At 35.2% G+C, this 18455-nt stretch overlaps 1 protein-coding gene and 1 non-coding gene across 2 annotated transcripts; one reads left to right on the top strand and one right to left on the bottom strand.

Annotated features, from left to right (window-relative positions):
• Positions 1-6128: 6128 nt before the first annotated feature.
• LOC126021646 (U6 spliceosomal RNA) lies at positions 6129-6233 on the bottom strand. The gene has a single exon (XR_007500144.1). It is a non-coding gene; the product is annotated as a U6 spliceosomal RNA (small nuclear RNA).
• An 11658-nt stretch (positions 6234-17891) lies between these two features.
• LOC126020679 (mitochondrial pyruvate carrier 2-like) lies at positions 17892-18455 on the top strand. The gene has a single exon (XM_049782184.1). The coding sequence runs from the start codon at positions 17892-17894 to the stop codon at positions 18273-18275; it is 384 nt and encodes a 127-aa protein (XP_049638141.1). The 3' UTR covers positions 18276-18455.

Below are 18455 nucleotides of genomic sequence, written 5' to 3' on the forward strand. Positions count from 1 at the left end.
TGTAATACACTTAGTACTAAAAATATTGGTATTCAATTTTAAAAATATAAAAAAACAACAACTATGTTAAAGTGACATTTACAGCTAATTCCTATGGTAAATAAAAAGGTGCTTGCATAGTTATTTTTCTAAGTTTCGTATTGTGGGCCAGTCCTTCCAGCCATTGTTGCTATTGTCTCTGTGTATTATTAACATATTGTCTTATTTTTCTTAAATCCCACAGATGAGTGAGACTATCTCTCTCCCTCTGACTCATTTCATTCAGCATAACAGTTTCCATGTCCAACCATGAATAGGAAATTTTCATAACATCATGTTTCCTGATGGCTGCATAGTATTCCATTGTATAAGTGTACGACAGTTTCTTTAACCACTCATTTGTTGTCAAGCATATGGGTTTTTCCCAAATTCTGGCAGTTATAGAAATAACTACACTAACAACTATCATGGTAATGGTAATAGGATAAATATAATGTCTGTCTCGAAGACAGTCGGGGGTGGAGGGGCGATGGAGGGCATTGGTGGTAGGAAGGTGGCACTGGTAAAGGAGGGGTTATTTTCTATGTATAAAACCCAACAATAAACATGTTTGTTGTCATGATGTTTAAATAAAGATATATAGTAAATAAAGATAAAATTTATATACTATAAATATATCTTTAAGCACCATGATATATATATATATATAAACATACATATATATTATAACATATAAGGTGTTTGCTTGCCTTGCAGGTGGCCAACACTGGTAAATTCCCAACCTGACAATCACGCTGCATGACATCACATTCCCCTATGCTGCCAGAAGTGAACCCTGAGCACAGAGCTGGAAGTATCCTTGAGAACATAGCCAGGAGTATCTCTGAGTACCTCAAGGTGTGGCCCAAATTAATCCCTGAACCTACCCCCATATTAAAAAAATAGCCTGAATTAATTTATCCTGTACTATCTCCTTACTGAACTTATAAAATTAATTTAAATAAATAAATTTGTTTATTTTCTGGGACAGAACCAGTTTCTAGCTAATATAGTATAGTACTCTTTGAAAGCCATGTTAAAATATCACTTTCTGTTCTCTTCTCTTCATAGTATACCATACAGTTGAACTAGAAGCCAATAAATCTTAAGAATTGTCATTTATAGCCAATACTAGTTGTAGTTCAATTCTATTTTTCTTCCCTCATCAGCCCATCTTTTCTTTTGAACATTTCCTTACAAAGACCTAGTTGTGGTAAGATTTAGGTTGATAACTGAGTTTGAATTCTCTGAGTAAGAGAGTTCTTCAAATAATCACCAGGGTTTTATATCAACCCTGCCTTTTTTTCTACCTCTCTACCATAAAGAACCAATAATGTATGTGATCTCAATGGACCATTTAAAATAATTACTGTTTATGCATCACATAATTCTATAAATAGTGAAATATACAAAGCACTATCTAAGTCATATATTCCCTAATAGAGAGAGTTAAAAGGCTATATTCTTTAAGCACACTAATAGCAGTATAAAATAAAAAATACAAATATTCTAAAACAAATATTAAAAAACTTGATATTCTTTTAAAAGTTATATAAGAATAAAACTTAGACATTGTGAAGATTAATACACTAGACCAAATGTTATGATGCTGTCTAGCTATCCTCAAATAAAAATATTAATATTTAGAATCATTTTTACAGAAACTTTTATGAAATACAAATAATGCATTTAAAATAAGATTTAAGAATTTGTCAGAAAATGAAAATGAAGTTGCAAACAAAATACATGACTAATATTAATTGACAAAATGGATCCTCTCAAGTTATGATTAAAATAGTTAAAATTTAGAAAAATTGAAAAACAGCATACAGGAATATGCCAAAATATTATCAAGGAAAATGCAATATATTGAAAGGAGTAGCATAATATTTTAAAGTGAAAGGGCACTTCGTTAAAAACCGTTGATAAAATTTAAATTAAGTATAGGATATTTCTATAAATATATGAACTACAAAAGTTTTCAAGGAAAGTGACATGATACTGGTTAGTGACTAATAAATATGACCAGTGTCCAGCCACTACTAGAGCACAACATTTGATAAGTTAGACAATGAATTAGATTTTTTTTAGTCTATTGAGTTCTTAGAAATCAAAATAAGTTGGCAATGTTAGAAACAATTATAATTTCTAGGTAGCTAAGAAGTTCAAACTCAACTTACCTTCTAAGATGAATGCATACCAAACATGGCAGCATTGTCAAGCAAGCAACCTGTAATGTGTTGAAATATTCTGTAACAATTAAAGCAAATAATTTTTTAAGCAGCAAAACCATAACAATCTTTTCTTTGTATTAAAACTTTATTGGAGATACAATAATTTTCACAAATATTCGTGGCACTGAACTTTTCCTTCTTTCTTTTCTCTCCCATTTTATTTTTATTGTTTTCTATATTTTTCTTTTTTAAATGTATATTTTATTTCATTTTTATTTTTATTGTGGTCAAAGTGAATTTCAATTGTTTCACAGAAATATTTAAGGCTTTACGGTGGTTTATTGCAATCAGAAGTAAGACATGCTATCAGGCATAATTTCAATTAATAATAGGTTATCCCAATATTAGATTGGCGGGAAGGGAACTCAAACCAGGGGACACAAAACAGAGAGTCAGGGTCACACCAGTTAACAATTGACCTGATCTTACAGTTTAGAACAAAGGTCAGAGATAAGGAGGTACTTAGACTCTGCAGTGAGTGTCAAGAATACTAAAGCCAGCCCAGCATTGCTAGGGTGTATATGTTCAGAGCCACACCCACAGTACTCAGGACTTGATGGGAGAACATGCGGCATTGAAAGTAAACCTGGTTGTGTACTTCATGCACACTAAGCTCCTGGTGCTTGTTGGGAGCTAAGACCTCCATAACATGGCCACACGGCTATATCCCTTGGTTGACCTGAGTATGTGCCCTGAAGCATTGGCTGTTTACCAAGAACTTGAGCCTTGAGAAATGAATAAACATAATTGTTTCCATATGTTCCAGGAAGTGTGCTGGTAGCTGCTGGGTTTTAGGTGTTCTAGTTAAGAATAGCTTGTATGCAAGTGTGCTCATAAAGCTTGCAATGTACCACAGTATGTACCCGTTAAAGATTGATTACAGGATGTGTAAGACACCTATTAGTGTTTTGTTTCCCCTTTCTCCTTACCCCCTGCTGGAAAATCTCTGCTTTAAAAAGCCTGCTGCTGCAAAATAAAATTAGACCTTGACATCCATGCTTGGTCTTCTTTCTCGCTCATTCTCTTTCAGGCTTGGTCCCCTTCGCCCCACAAATAGCTAGGTCCCGCTGGATGGGACAGGTGCTGCTGATAAAAGTTAATTTAAAAAGGAAAGGTTTGGGGCTCAGAACATAGCATAGTAGTAGGGTGTTTGCCAGGTCGGACCTTGGTTAGATTTGCAGCGTCCCTTATGGTCCCCCAAGCCAGGCACAATCTCTGAGTGCATAGTCAGGAGTAACTCATGAGTGTCATTGGTGTGACAAAAAAAAAAAAAAAGATAAATAAAAAGGAAAGTTTTGGTGCTGGAGAGAAAGTAGTGGCCAAAGAGTTTGCTTTGCAGGGTCCAACACTGTTTCAATCACTGGCACCATAAAGGAAGCCCTGCCTGGACTAAGTCTTATGCACAAAGCTAGGAGTAAGCCCTGAGTGTAGCCAGCTGCCCCATCCCCTAAATATGTTTAATATAATATATATCAAAAGATATATATGATCATTTATCATTTTAAAGTTTAAAGAATTTGAGTCTTTAAAAATCTCTCATGTTCTATTTTTGAATTAGTAGAGAAGACAGCTATGTATTAGAGTTTTCTGAAGATGAAAAGCCATTCCTTTTTACAAAAACCTATAAAGAAATATTGATAAAATTATATTGAAGGGAGGGAGAAAGGAAAGAAGGAAGATAGGAAGGAAGATAGGAAGGAAGAAGGAAGGAAGGAAGGAAGGAAGGAAGGAAGGAAGAAAGAAAGAAAGAAAGAAAGAAAGAAAGAAAGAAAGAAAGAAAGAAAGAAAGAAAGAAAGAAAGAAAGAAAGAAAGAAAGAAAGAAAGAGAAAGAAAGAAAGAAAGAAAGAAAGAAAGAAAGAAAGAAAGAAAAAAAGAAAGAAAGAAAGAAAGAAAGAAAGAAAGAAAGAAAGAAAGAAAGAAAGAAAAAAGAAAGAAAGAAAAGAAAGAAAAGAAAGAAAGAAAGGAAAGAAAGAAAGGAAGAAAGGAAAGAAAGAAAGAAAGAAAGAAGAAAGAAAGAAAGAAAGAAAGAAAGAGAAAGAAAGAGAAGAAAGAAAGAGAAGAAAGAAGAAAGAAAGAAAGAAAGAAAAGAAAGAAAGAAAAGAAAGAAGAGAAAGAAGAAAGAAAAGAAAAAGAAAGAAAGAAAAGAAAGAAAGAAAGAAAGAAAGAAAGAAAGAAAGAAGAAAGAAGAAAGAAAGAAAGAAAGAAAGAAAGAAAGAAAAGAAAGAAAGAAAGAAAGAAAGAAAGAAAGAGAAAGAAAGAAAGAAGAAAGAAAGAAAGAAAGAAAGAAAGAAAGAAAGAAAGAAAGAAAGAAAGAAAGAAAGAAAGAAAGAAAGAAAGAAAGAAAGAAGAAAGAAAGAAAGAAAAGAAGAAAGAAAAGAAAGAAAGAAAGAGAGAGGAAGGGAGGAGGGAGGGAGGAAGGAAGGAAGGAAGGAAGGAAGGAAGGAAGGAAGGAAGGAAGGAAGGAAGGAAGGAAGGAAGGAAGGAAGGAAGGAAGGAAGGAAGGAAGGAAGGAGTGCTGGTGTGGCAAGGTTTTGTGCTTTCTTTTTTTTGCATAGGCACAGTAAGTACTGGAGAAATAAGAAAGGGAATTAATGGGCGGGGCAGTGGCGCTAGAGGTAAGGTGCCTGCCTTGCCTGTGCTAGCCTTGGACGGAATGCGGTTCGATCCCCCAGTGTCCCATATGGTCCCCCAAGCCAGGAGCAACTTCTGAGCGCATAGTCAGGAGTAACCCCTGAGCGTCACTGGGTGTGGCCCAAAAACCAAAAAAAAAAAGAAAAGAAAAGAAAAGAAAAAAAGAACTGGAATTAATTTCCTTGGCCTAAGAGGTTTAGAGTTTCTCCACCTTGAAGCATACTGCCATGGTAACAACTACTGGCTGTGTACATGCTCATTAACACACACCAAGGTCTTTTTATGGCTCCAGAAAACTTACGGCTCAGTTGTGGATAATAAAATTAGGCTTTTGTAGCTAAAGATCTTGGTATTTGCACAAGTCATAAGACAACGTTAGGATAGAGTCTTTCTTTATGGTTTTAGAACTTCTGTTCCATCATTGTTATTTAAATCAGTATTCTGTAAAATGTGGTCTTGGTTTTTGCTCATATCTTAGGGAAAAGCCTAGGACAGATTGTTCATTATGGTTCTAGAAGCTCTGCTCAGTCTCAGTTATCAAAGTCGGACCTCTGGAATTAGAAATCTTGATTTTTGTACAAGTACTAGGCTGAAGCCTAAGCTAGGGTCTTTCTTATTGGTCCCAGGATGAGTTCTTCTCAGTCATGGTTGTCAAAGTCAGTCTTTTGTAGTTAGAGCTCTTGGTTTTGGCACAGATCAAAGGACAACATGTCTTCTGATTTCATCTTACTGTTAGGTGATGATATAGGGCAACTGCTGCAGGCAGCTTCTGTTCTACTGCACCAGTGGGGTTTCAATGCATCTACTTCAGGGAGAGTGGCTTGCATGGGCAGCAAAATATAAAATATGAAATAATGAAACCACACACAAATATGTGGGGTCAACACATCTTCTGGCAGAAGTGCAACAAGTTTAATTTTTATAAGCAGGGTTTTTATAGGGGTAAAGCCAGTCACGGGTGCATAGAATAATGTTTACAATCACAAAGCAAAGTTTAACAATACTTAAGCTATGGATGTGAGCTGTAAGAATTCTAAGTTGCAAAGGAAATGGTCACAATCTAGGGCAGCTTTTAACAACTAACTTCAAATGCAAAATAAGAGATATTAAGAAGTAAAAAAAATCTAGGAATGTGATCACCACCAACGTGAACTCTATTGTTTTAGAGATCAAGGAAGGGGCCAAATCCCCTAAGGTGCAGTGTGGTCCCATCCCCCGCTTTTTCTGTGCATTCTTTTTTTTTTTTTTTTTTTGAACGCTTCACAAATTTGCGTGTCATCCTTGTGCAGGGGTCATGCTATTCTTCTCTGTATCGTTCCAATTTTAGTATATGTGCTGCCGAAGAGGGCCTTCTTTATTATTTTAAACAACAGTGCAGCTCCCATTTTCTCAGATGGGTCAATAGTCTAGGATCTGCATTCTGATCATGTCCTTGATTATCAGACACTGAGGCTACAAGGACATAAGAGAATAAATATTGTTTTTTGATTTTAGTGCTAAATATTATCAGAAGAGGAGTTATCTTAGTAATCTTTGGTGCTGGGATTTCTGAAAAAAAAAAATTGATCGAGGCCATATTTTTGCCTGAGATTTTACAAAGGAGAGATAGCCAAATAATGACATAAAATGTAAAACCAAGCATAAATTTATCTCTTTGGGAATTCCTCAGCTATCCACACAGGGGAAAAGCCATCCACAAGGGCCTTTTGAGGAACCCCATGAGGGTTATTTCAGCTCTCCACACAAGGGAAATCTGAGATTCATCTGCAGTGCCTCTTGGGTTCCACTAAAATGGAGATGTTTTTGCATGCTGTGGCAGCAACCTATTCTTAGATCAAGTTGTGGCCATTTCCTCATTATCAGGATGTCATATCAAAACTGGCACAAGTTGATGCCAGAACAGTATTAAGAATTTCCCAGGGAGAGTTTGGTCCCTGGTGTTGTTGCAGGAACTATATAGGCTCCATGTTTGGAATCTGGGGTTTGGGGTTGGATGATAAGTGTCCAATCTCATGAAGTTTAAGTTGGGTCCACATGACACATGAACAGGGTGGGAAGCGCCCCTGTATTATAAAAAGTATGAATTCTTATTCCTACAAGATAAGATATTGTTTCTCTGTGCATAATGATTCCCCTTTTTTACTGTGCCTATACAAAAGTGTATGGTGTCATATTATATTTCTGGTGCATTTGGGGGTAAGAATGATGCCCTTGTTTTGACCTGAGCTTTTATTCCAGGCAAGACTTTTTCTTCTAGGATTTTGTACTAAGCAGAACTAAAACAAGTAAAGCTAAAGAAAATATATAACTATATAAAATATAAGAAATAAATAAAAATTAATTTTAAAAAAGTAATTAAACAAAAAAGTGATGGAAGTGGCTACCTTTATGTTTGGGAATAAACACCCTAAGAGGCATTATTATAGAGATATTAAATATGCAAAGGAAATATAGGCATCCTATTTAAGTCTTTTGAGATATTCTGTGGGTGGTGAATTCCAAGACACTTTTTCATCACACACCATGGTCTTGTTGAGTTTGAGAAATTATTTGCAGCATTAAGGGATTAGGTAGTGTCCTTGAGCTGGGGGTCCTTCTGAAGCTAAATCTGGTACCATGCAACAGTCCACATTTGAGAGGTGGGGTAAGAAGAAGGGCCACATAGCATGGGTGTGTTGGTTTTAGTTTCTTGCCAGGTCATGAGATGTGGGACTGAGAGGGTGTCCTTTCGTTTTGGCAGCTGGGTGGTGGTTCATTGGGGGAGAAGGTCAGTCTCAGTGCCTAATGAGTTATGAACTGAGGGTAAAAAGGGTTAAATAAGGAGGGATAAAAAAAAATCAGGATTGGAGAATGAGAGGATAAAGGGGTTTCTGAAAGGGGAGGAAGGATAATATATAGAAGGGGCTATATACACTGTAGACATACAGTTTAGGTTTGCCAATCAGAGAGAAGACCCCTGTATACAAACTCATGCCCACATATAGACAGACATTAGAGATCTATTCAAGTTGTTGTTGGAGGCCTGACCCTCATAGTTTGGATCTGATCTCTTGATATCATTGCCTTTGGGGGGGTTGTTTGATTATTTTTCTTTACTTCTAACAGAACCTCATAACTTGAACTATCTTATTCTGCCTCATAAATTGAGGGAGAAATAAAGGAAGTTACCAAGACCAAACAGTCATATGAATATGAAGTAGAAAGAAAAAACAATCAGACTTAAACACCAAATCCAAAGCCAACGACAACACAATCAATAACCAATCTACAAGCTAGACACAGAGGGTACCACTTATACTAGCAGTCTGGGGTGGGGGGAGTAAGGGAGAGTGTATGGAATGCATTCTGGGAACAGGGATGGAAGGAGGACAACATTGGTGGTGGGAATGCTCCTGATTCAATGTCGCTATGTACCTATAGATTAGGAGAGAAAGAAGGGGAAAACAAGAGAGAACAAAGAAGAGAATAAAAGATAAGTACATATAGGAAAAATAAGTTAGAAAAAAAATAAAATAAAATGAGGCCAGTGAGTCCAATATCTAGGCATTTCGTCATGATTGGGGTGGGCTTTGCCATAAACACCCTCGAATAGCTAAAGCACTCCTAGGGAAAAGAAATATGAGAGGCATTACTTTCCCCAACTTTAAACTCTACTACAAAGCAATAGTTATCAAAACAGCATGGTATTGGAAAAGACAGACCCTCAGATCAGTGAAATAGGCTTGAGTTCTTGTAGAATGTTCCCCAGACATACAAGCACCTAATTTTTGACAAAGGAGCAAGAAATCCTAAGTGAAGCAGGGAAAACCTCTTCAACAAATGGTGCTGGCAGAACTGGTTAACCACTTGCAAAAAAGCAAACATAGACCCCCAGTTAACATCATGTACGAAGGTAAAATCCAAATGGATTAAAGACCTTGATATCAGACCTGAAATTATAAGGTATATAGAACAACACATAGGTAAAACACTTCATGACATTGAGAGTAGACGCATCTTCAGGGAGGAAACTGCACTTTCCAAACAAGTGGAAGCAGAGATAAACAGATGGGAATACATTAAGCTGAGAAGCTTCTGCACCTCAAAAGAAATAGTGCCCAGAATACAAGAGCCACCCACCATGTGGGAGAAAACTGTTCACCCAATACCCATCAGATAAGGGGCTAATATTCTAAATATATAGAGCATTGACAGAACTTTACAAGAAATAAACATCTAATCCCATCAAAAAATGGGGAGAAGAAATGAACAGACACTTTGATAAAACAAAAGAAATACAAATGGCCAAAAGGCTCATGAAAAAATGCTCCTAGTCACTAATCATCAGGGAGATGCAAATCAAAACAACTATGAGATACCATCTAACACCACAGAGATTGGCACACATCACAAAGAATGAGAACAATCAGTGCTGCTGGGATGTGGAGAGAAAGGAACTCTTATCCACTGCTGGTGGGAATGCCATCTAGTCCAACCTCTATGGAAAGCGATATAGAGATTTCTCCAAAAATTGGAAATTGAGTTTCCATTTGACCCAGCTATTCCACTTCTAGGGATATACCCTAGGAACACAAGAATAAAATACAAAAATCCCTTCCTCACACCTATATTTATTGCAGCACTATTTACAATAGCCAGGCTCTGGAAACAACCAAGATGCCCTTCAACAGATGAATGACTAAAGAAACTGTGGTACATATACACAATGGAATATTATGCAGCCATCAGGAGAGATAAAGTCATAAAATTTTCCTATACATGGATGTATATGGAATCTATCATGCTGAGTGAAATAAGTCATAGGGAGAGAGATAGACACAGAATAATCTCACTCATCTATGGGTTTTAAGAAAAATAACAGTCACTTTTGCAACAATCCTCAGAGACAATGAGAGGAGGGCTGGAACTTCTAGCTCACTTCAAGAAGCTCACCACAAACAGTGGTGAGTGCAGTTTTAGAAATAACTGCACTGAGAACTACCATAACCATCTGAATGAATGAGAGAACTGGAAAGCCTGTCTAGAGTACAGGTGAGGGTGGGGTGCGATAGGGGGAGATTTGGGACATTGGTAGTGGGAATGTTGCACTGGTGAAGGGGGTGTTCTTTACATTACTGAAACCTAATCACAATCATATTTTTAATCAAGATGTTTAAATATAAATATTAATAAAAATATTTAGATAGTGGCTAGAGCATTTTAGAATAAGCATAGTTTTCATGTCTAGAGCACTAAGTAAGGGTGGAGTACCTGGCCCTTGTGGATGATGCTTGAAGAATTCACCTCCTGGAGAAGCCAGATGCTGCAATCTGTCCTTTTTTCTCCCCTCCTCACTAGAGTGTTTCTATTCAATTTTATTAAATCTTATATTTCACATTCACTGTTCCCCTACCCTGGGTGTCTGCAGGGTATGTTCCACTCCCTGGTCATATATATAGTCATTTAGATTATATGCAGCACAGTATATAATATACCTATATTTGGATGATATAAATGTATGATAAATGTTTTCTTTTGCAGATTTATTACCTCAATAGCTCAACTTGATTTTAAGCTTGTCCATTTCTGTGTCTTCAGCTAAAAACAATAGCCTGCATTAACTTAATCTTGGTTAATTTATATTAAATTAAAGTAAAATAATGAGTGGACATTTCCTCAAAATCAATTTTTCATAAAATGTAACCTCTTATTGTTAAAGCTGGTGAAATTGCCACTAAATTAATATTGGCTTAGTGATAAGTCAATCTGTGAAGCAATGTAGATTCTTTAAAATGATACACTGAATTATTCAAAATTCTTTCAAATGTTTACTATCTAGTTGTATATCAAGTAAAGAAATGCATATGAGTTTTGAAAGAACATTTTATCATGGGTTATTTAAAAGAGAAGCTATTGAAAGAACACCAGGTGTATAACAATATTGTTTATTTTATGTTATTCTATATGATAGACTTTGATGACAGTTATGTTTTCATATGTAGTTTAATAGCACAGAAAAGTATAAACAAATAGTTACTATGTCAAAGTGGAAACTAAAAATGTGTTTAAATTGTATCTGGATTTTGTTTAAATAAAAAGAAGTACAGAACTTAATATACATAAAATCAACCCTTAATCGAAAGAGTTGCATTAACTCAAAAATACCAAATATTTCAAAATCTCACCAAACTATTTTTATGTATCCCCTTGAATAAAGGTATCCAGCACACCTATATTTAGTCAATATAACAAAAATTGCAAATACCCAAGGACATCCAGCCTGAGAAATAATGGACATAGGTTGCATTAAGAAAGGGGACTTAGGGTTTAGTTTATATGCTAGCATTTTGGCTGATTAAAACTTTTAGATAGAATTCTTATAGTAAAATGGACATAAAAGGCACTCTTCCCATTGCCTACATACTTTGCATATACTGAACAAATTAAAACCAAATATATATTATTTTTACTCATTCAGAAAGCACATTAAAAGTCAAAGAGGAACAAGACACTGGGAACTAATTTTATGCATATTATTTTATAAATTTTTAAGTTATAATAACAGTTTTACTTGAGCCATTCCCTCAATTATCCTGCTTACCTATTTGTCATTTTCTCAATGTTCTTTTAGTGTTAGTCCTGATAAATCTAAATATTATATGTATTTTACCTTTACTGAGAACATATAGTACCAAATGATTTATAAATAGTTCATAGTACAGTTCCTGAAAAACCCAGTGAGTTAGGCAGGATGTCCATTATAGTGATATGTGAAGTTAACCTTCAGTAAAGCAAGATGGGAGGACCTGCCAATCACTATGTGAACACTAGTTGACTGTTATTTTTTGAGACTCTCTACTTTCTGTGACCACTACGTTGTTGCTTTGGGGTTTTGTCATTTTTGCTGGGAGAACCATCTATCTACCTACCTAATAATATGTAGATTGTAGAGTCCTAAACATAGAGAATCATGGAATATAGTATGATATATACCTAGAAAGGCTTGATTTCCCTAGAATATGAAATTATATAAAGTATGGAATCATGAAACAGGATGCTTTTAATTATTTTCTTATATTTTATTAAATCTAATTTCTTGTGTAAGATTCCCTCTCATTCATGTGCTCATTAAAGCTTTGACTCTAGAATAGCTTTATTATAAATTTTATACTTGTTATACAATAGTAATATATTTATTATAGAATAACTTTATTCAATAAAACATTGAAAAATTGATGTGATCTTTTTTATTTATTTGTTTCTGATTTAGTGTCCACACCCAGCAGTGCTTAAAGTATGTGATTATTATAGCAGTTATTTCCGTTCTACTTATAGGTAGAAAATTCATAAGGGAACAAGTAACATGATCTTATGTAAGGGTTAATAGAAATCTGAGAACCATAATTAGAAGGTCTGAGAAGGAGTCCCATAATTGCTGCTTTTCTTTCTCCTAAAAATAATATTAGTTTTTATGATCTCTACTAATATATTATTTAGTGACACTGCTTAAGCAAATAGAAGAATTAGAGCCAGAGGTGATACATGCATAATTATATGCTTACATATAGTGTACAATCATTCTAGGTAATTATATTTTCTTAAATAGCCTTTTCTAATTATAGTATTCATGTGCATTTTTGAGGTCTAGCCATTACTGAAATGTAATATTATTCCCCTTCAGTGTTTTCAAATAATAATAATTAAAATATTTCGGCTTTCGTTTACAGAAAAAAGTATTAAAACATTGGAGTGCCTATGTACCCTGAAGCCTGCTTCCATTATTAAAATTTTATATTCAAATGTCTTTGCCATTTGCCACAGTTAATGAACCAATACAGATATATTGTTTTTGAAAGTCCATATCTTATTCTGATATTCGTAGTTTTTGCCTGAGTTGCATCCAAGATGTCACATAACTTTGATTCATTATGTTTCCCCAAGCTTTTCTTTGCTATGAAAATCTTGGTTTTCCTGTCCTATGCAATGTTAAAAAAAATGTAGTAGAATCTCTTTCAATTCAGATTGCATGGATGCCTCTCTCACAATCGACTCTATTATAGATTTGGGGCAGAAGACTAGGAATTCATATTTTATCCAATTTCATTCTGCCAAAGTTACATCCATAATCAACATGTCATGCCACTATGAGCGCTAATTTGGATTTAAGGCAGAATTAGTAAGATTCTTCCAACTGTCAAGTTATTCTTCTGCTAATTATACTGCCCGAGTTTGAGAAATAAGAGGTTATGTTCTATTACCTTGAGGTGTAGGTATCTGCATATCCCCAGGATATGTGAATGTTCACAGGATATGCAAGTCCTTTGTGCTCTGTTTACTAACTTAATCATTTATACCACAAGGTGATGTTGGGTGCTTTTTATTACACTTTGGCTTACTACCAATATGACTTCATTGCTTTGTTTGAATTGTTCCAAGTTTGACCACTGAGTGTGTCTTGGAACTGGTTTTAATATGACACATGTCAATAAATTATCCCTGTTCATGTATCAATATTTTATTAGTTCTAGAACTACATGATATTTCTGATCTTCTTACTTTTATTTTGCTTCAGGAAACACATCACTCAGATCTGAATCATATATGAAGAAGTCTGTATTCCTTCTGAAAATGGATGGGAAACACTCAAAGCCAGAATCAGAAGGGTACTCATGTTGTACCCTTGTTGTTATTGGTTGGTTATTTAATCCAAGGCCTCTAAATTGTCAGAGCAAGGAAATGTAAGTGTGTATATTGACTATTTCCTCGGACATCTCTTAAATATTTGTTATTGCCTATGTAAAGCCAAACTTGAGTTTATACTAATATTCCCAGCTTTAATATATTAGCTAATAGATTTTGGGACCCTTGGGGCACACCTGGTGGCATTCAGGGGTTACTCTTACCGCTGCACTAAGAAATCGTTCCTGGAAGACTCACAGGGCTATATGAATGGTGAGGATTAGACCCAGGTCCATAAATTGTTAGCTGCTTGCAAGGTAAACGCCCTGCCACTGTGCTATCACTCTGGCCCAGATTATTATTTTTTAATTTAACGAGTTTTTTTGTCAATTGACATTTTTATAATAATTCCCAGAGAAAAAAAGAGAGAAGAGCTGGAAGGTCCAGTTTATGACATGAAGCTCGCCACAAAGAGTGATGAGTGCAGTTAGAGAAATAACTACACTGAGAACTATCATAACAATGTGAATGAATGAGGGAAGTGGAAAACCTATCTAGAGTACAGGCAGGGATGGGGTGGGGAGGAGGGAGATTTGGGACATTGGTGATGGAAATGTTGCACTGGTGGGGAGGTGTTCTTTACATGACTGAAACCCAACTACAACGATATTTGTAATCAAGGTATTTGAATATATTAACTTAAAAAATTAAATAAAAATACTTGAAATATAGGTAGATCCTTTATTCTTCCCTTTCAATACAGTTTTTGATATTTTTAGTAATATACACTTTTTCCCCTTATTTTAATATTATCTTTATTTAAGCACCTTGATTACAAACATGATTGTAGTTGGTTTCAGTCTTAAAAAGAACACCCCCATTCACCAGTGCAATATTCCCACCCCAATATAACCAATCTCCTTCCCCCCACCCACACATTTTTAGATAGACATCTGCATTATTCTTCTCTCACTCATTGACATTGCAACTATAGTTTTTTTAATTAATTTTTATCTTTAATTATGAGAACAAAGATGCAAAGAAAGAGGGCAAGGTAAAGTTACAGTGGAAGGACAATCACCCATAAACAGAATTCGCAGTAGTCCCATTGCTGATATCTTAACTTTGAACTCTCAGCCAAAGAACATTAAGAAAAAGAAAACAGAACCCATGTACAATTACTTTGTCCCTCAAGTCCCCAGATTGTACATATTTCTTAGCAGCACACAAAGCAATATAAAGACATAAAACTTATGTAACTCCTTAAACATTGAAGGCAAAGTACTTTTTGCAACCATAGTTTTCAGTGTAGTTATTTCTCTAAGTGCACTCATCACTCTTTGTGGTGAGCTTCATATCAAGAGCCAATCCTTCCAGACCTCATCTCTATTACAATAATGTCTTTTATTCTTCTAAAAAACCCATAGACGAGTGAGCCTTTTCTGTGTCTATCTCTCTCCCTCTAACTTCCCTCTCTCCCTTCACTCAACATAATAGATTCCGTGTACATCCATGTATAGGAAAATGTCATGACTTTATATCTCCTGACAGTTGCATAATATTCCATTGTGTATAAGTACCACAGTTTCTTTAGCCATTCATCTATTGAAGAGCATCTTGTTTGTTTCCAGTCTTGCTATTGTAAATAACACTGCAATGAATATAGGTGTGAGGAAAGGATTTTTGAGTTGTATTTTTGTGATCCTAGGTTATATTCCTAGGAGTGGTATAGCTAGATCATATGGGAGCTCAATTTTCAGTTTTTTGAGAAATCTCCATATTGTTTTCCGTAAAGGCTGGACTAGATGGCATTCCCACGAGCAATGAATGAGAATTACTTTCTCTCCACATCACAGCCAGCACTGATTGTTCTTGTTCTTTGTGATGTGTGCCAGTCTCAGTGGCATGAGATGGTACCTCATAGTTGTTTTGATTTGTATCTTTCTGATGATTAGTGATTAGCATTTGTTCATGTGCCTTTTGGCCATTTGTATTTCTTCTTTGAGAATTTGTCTGTTCATTTGTTCTCCCAATTTTTTGATGGGGTAAGATGTTTTTCTTGTTAAGTTCTGTCAGTACTTCGTATATCTTTGATATTAACCCCTTTTCTAGTGGGTATTGGGTGAATAGTTTCTCCCATTCTGTGGGTGGCATTTGTATCATAGGCACTATTTCCTTTGCGGTGCAGAAGCATCTCAGCTTAATATATTCCCCTCTGTTCTTCTCTGCTTCCACTTATTTGGAAAGTGCTGTTTCCTCCTTTAGTCTCATGTCATGGAGTGTTTTACCGAAGTGTTGGTGAAATGTAGACCTTGAGTAAAGACCTTGATATCAGAACCAAAATCATAAGATATATAATATACACTTTTTAAATAACTTGTTTACATCAAAAATATTCTGTTGAGATCCCCACTGATATATTAAATCTATATTTCAACTTTGGGAGAACTGACACAATATTAAATTTCCCAGTGTGTAAACATAAAATGATTCCTCATATTTATGATTGTTAATTTTTATCAACTTTATGTAGATTTTGCAAAGAGATGCTATTTATATTTTGTTGAAAAGATAAATCTTGAGTTCTTAATTGTGTACATTTGTATGCATAGATTTGCTATTATAAATAATGTTAAATTTTGATTTTATTTCTTGTTTGTGTTTGGGCCACAACTGATTGCACTTAGGAATTACTTCTGACTTTATACTCAGAAATTGCTTCTGACCATTTTGGAGAACCATATGGAATGCTGGAGTCCAAACCAGGGTCTGTCCCAGGTCATCAGCATATAAGGCGAATGTCCTATCACTGTGCTATCGCTCTCACCCCTAAAATTTTAAATTCAAGTTGCTCATTGCAATTATACAAGAAATATATACATTTTTATATTGAGTAACTTACTTGTACCTTTACTATAGTAACAGATGAGTTATGGTTTGTCAGTTTGATAAATTCATTGAGATTATATATATATATATATATATATATATACATTTTGCTTAAGTAAAGCAGAAATATCTATTCCTTCTAAATTTATGAATCATTTAAACATTTGTTTCTCATTTTATTGGTCTAGGTAAAACATCCTGTACAATATTCAATATGAATCAAGAGTGATGTCCATAATAGGCATTTTGTCAGTTTTTTATTCCATTGAGGAAATTGTCCCCTATACTTAATTTTCCAAAACTTTTTATATTGAATGCTTTCTACTCTGTCAAATGATTTTGCGAGCTTCAAACTAAATGATATGTTATATTTCTTCATTAGTCCACAGGTAGAATACATTGAATACATTTTTGAATATTAATTCAATCTTGCATTCCTGGCATAAATTAAGCTCAATCATAATATACTAATTTATTTCTATTATAGTGAACATATATGTACATATGTATAAAACTGAAACCATTACATTGAAAAATTTACCAATGTGTTTGAGATTTATTTTCTGGTCATTCATTAATTAATTTATTGAATTAATGCTGTCTCAACAAAAGAATCCATGAGTGTTCTTCATTTTTGTCTGCAAAATATTAATATTTTGTTTAATGACTTCATAATAATTAAGTAAAAATTAAAACTCCCTGGGCCTGCTGTTTATTTTCCTGGAAGTTAATTATAGATTCAATTTCTATAACAAATATGACTGTTTAAATTATCTCTACCCTTATATTAGCTTATTTTTACAAAGAAACAATTTTGTATACTTATCAAATTTAGAGGCATATAGTCATTGTTTTGTTTTGTTTTGTTTTGCTTTGTTTTGTTTTGCTTTTTTTTGTTTTTTTGTGGGAGCACTCTTAGCTTTGCTTCTGGCAGTGCTCAGGGCTATAGTATCTTTTCAATATTCATGAAACTAGTGGTGATAATTATTCTTTTTTTTAAAATATGTTTAATTCTAAACTTGCTATTCGTTTCTGTACTGCTCTGACTATAAACATTACTTGTATTATTTTTTCAAAGAACAAGCTTCACTTTTCTAATTTAAATTTTACTAGTTTGTATTTTGACTATTTTTATTCTATCTAATTTATGCTTTAATTAATTAATTAATTTAGAAAGGGGGTTGATGGACTTCTCCGGGAAGTGCTAAGGCCTTGCCTTTGATTCTGTGCTTAGGGATCATTCCTGGTAGTCCTTAGGGTACCATCTGTGATACAAGAAAATGAGTAAAAGTGAATATTCTTTAAAATATGCAGCATAGAGGATTCCCAGGCCGGGTCGCGGGGGGCAAGCCGAGCGCTGCGGGAAGGGCACACGCCTGGGAGTCGAGGACGCCGCGTGCCACTGGGGAAGACACAGGAGAAGTCGCTCGTCGGGGCGGCTTGCTCTAGTGGGCAGAGATATGTCAGCCGCGGGATCGCGAGGCCCGCGGGCCACCTACCACCAGCTCATGGATCGAGTGGAATTCATGCTGCCGGAAAAACTGAGGCCCATGTACAACCACCCCTCAGGCCCCAGAATAATTTTTTTCTGGGCTCCAGTCATGAAATGGGGATTGGTGTGTGCGGGGTTAGCAGACATGGCCAGACCAGCTGAAAAACTCAGCACAGCTCAGTGGCTGGTCTTAACAGCCACAGGGTTTGTTTGGTCAAGGTACTCACTTGTAATTATTTCCAAAAATTGGAGTCTCTTTGCTGTCAATTTCTTTCTTGGGCTAGCTGGAACTTCGCAACTCTATCATATTTGGAGATACAACCAACAACTCAAAGCTAAAGCAAACCAGTAAGAGTTCCTGATCCACCCAACAGTTGAAATGTGGAGATGGCTGCCGGGACCTCATTTGATCTATTCTTTGGTCATTCATAAAGTAGTGTTGACTATCCTTACACTGGGGAAGTAGAAAGAAATATTCTAAGTAGTCAACGAGTTGATTCTACTGGAAAATAAAGCAACTGTTTAATAAAAA

The sequence above is a fragment of the Suncus etruscus genome, chromosome 10, assembly GCF_024139225.1.
Source record: "Suncus etruscus isolate mSunEtr1 chromosome 10, mSunEtr1.pri.cur, whole genome shotgun sequence".
Lineage (NCBI taxonomy): Eukaryota > Metazoa > Chordata > Mammalia > Eulipotyphla > Soricidae > Suncus > Suncus etruscus.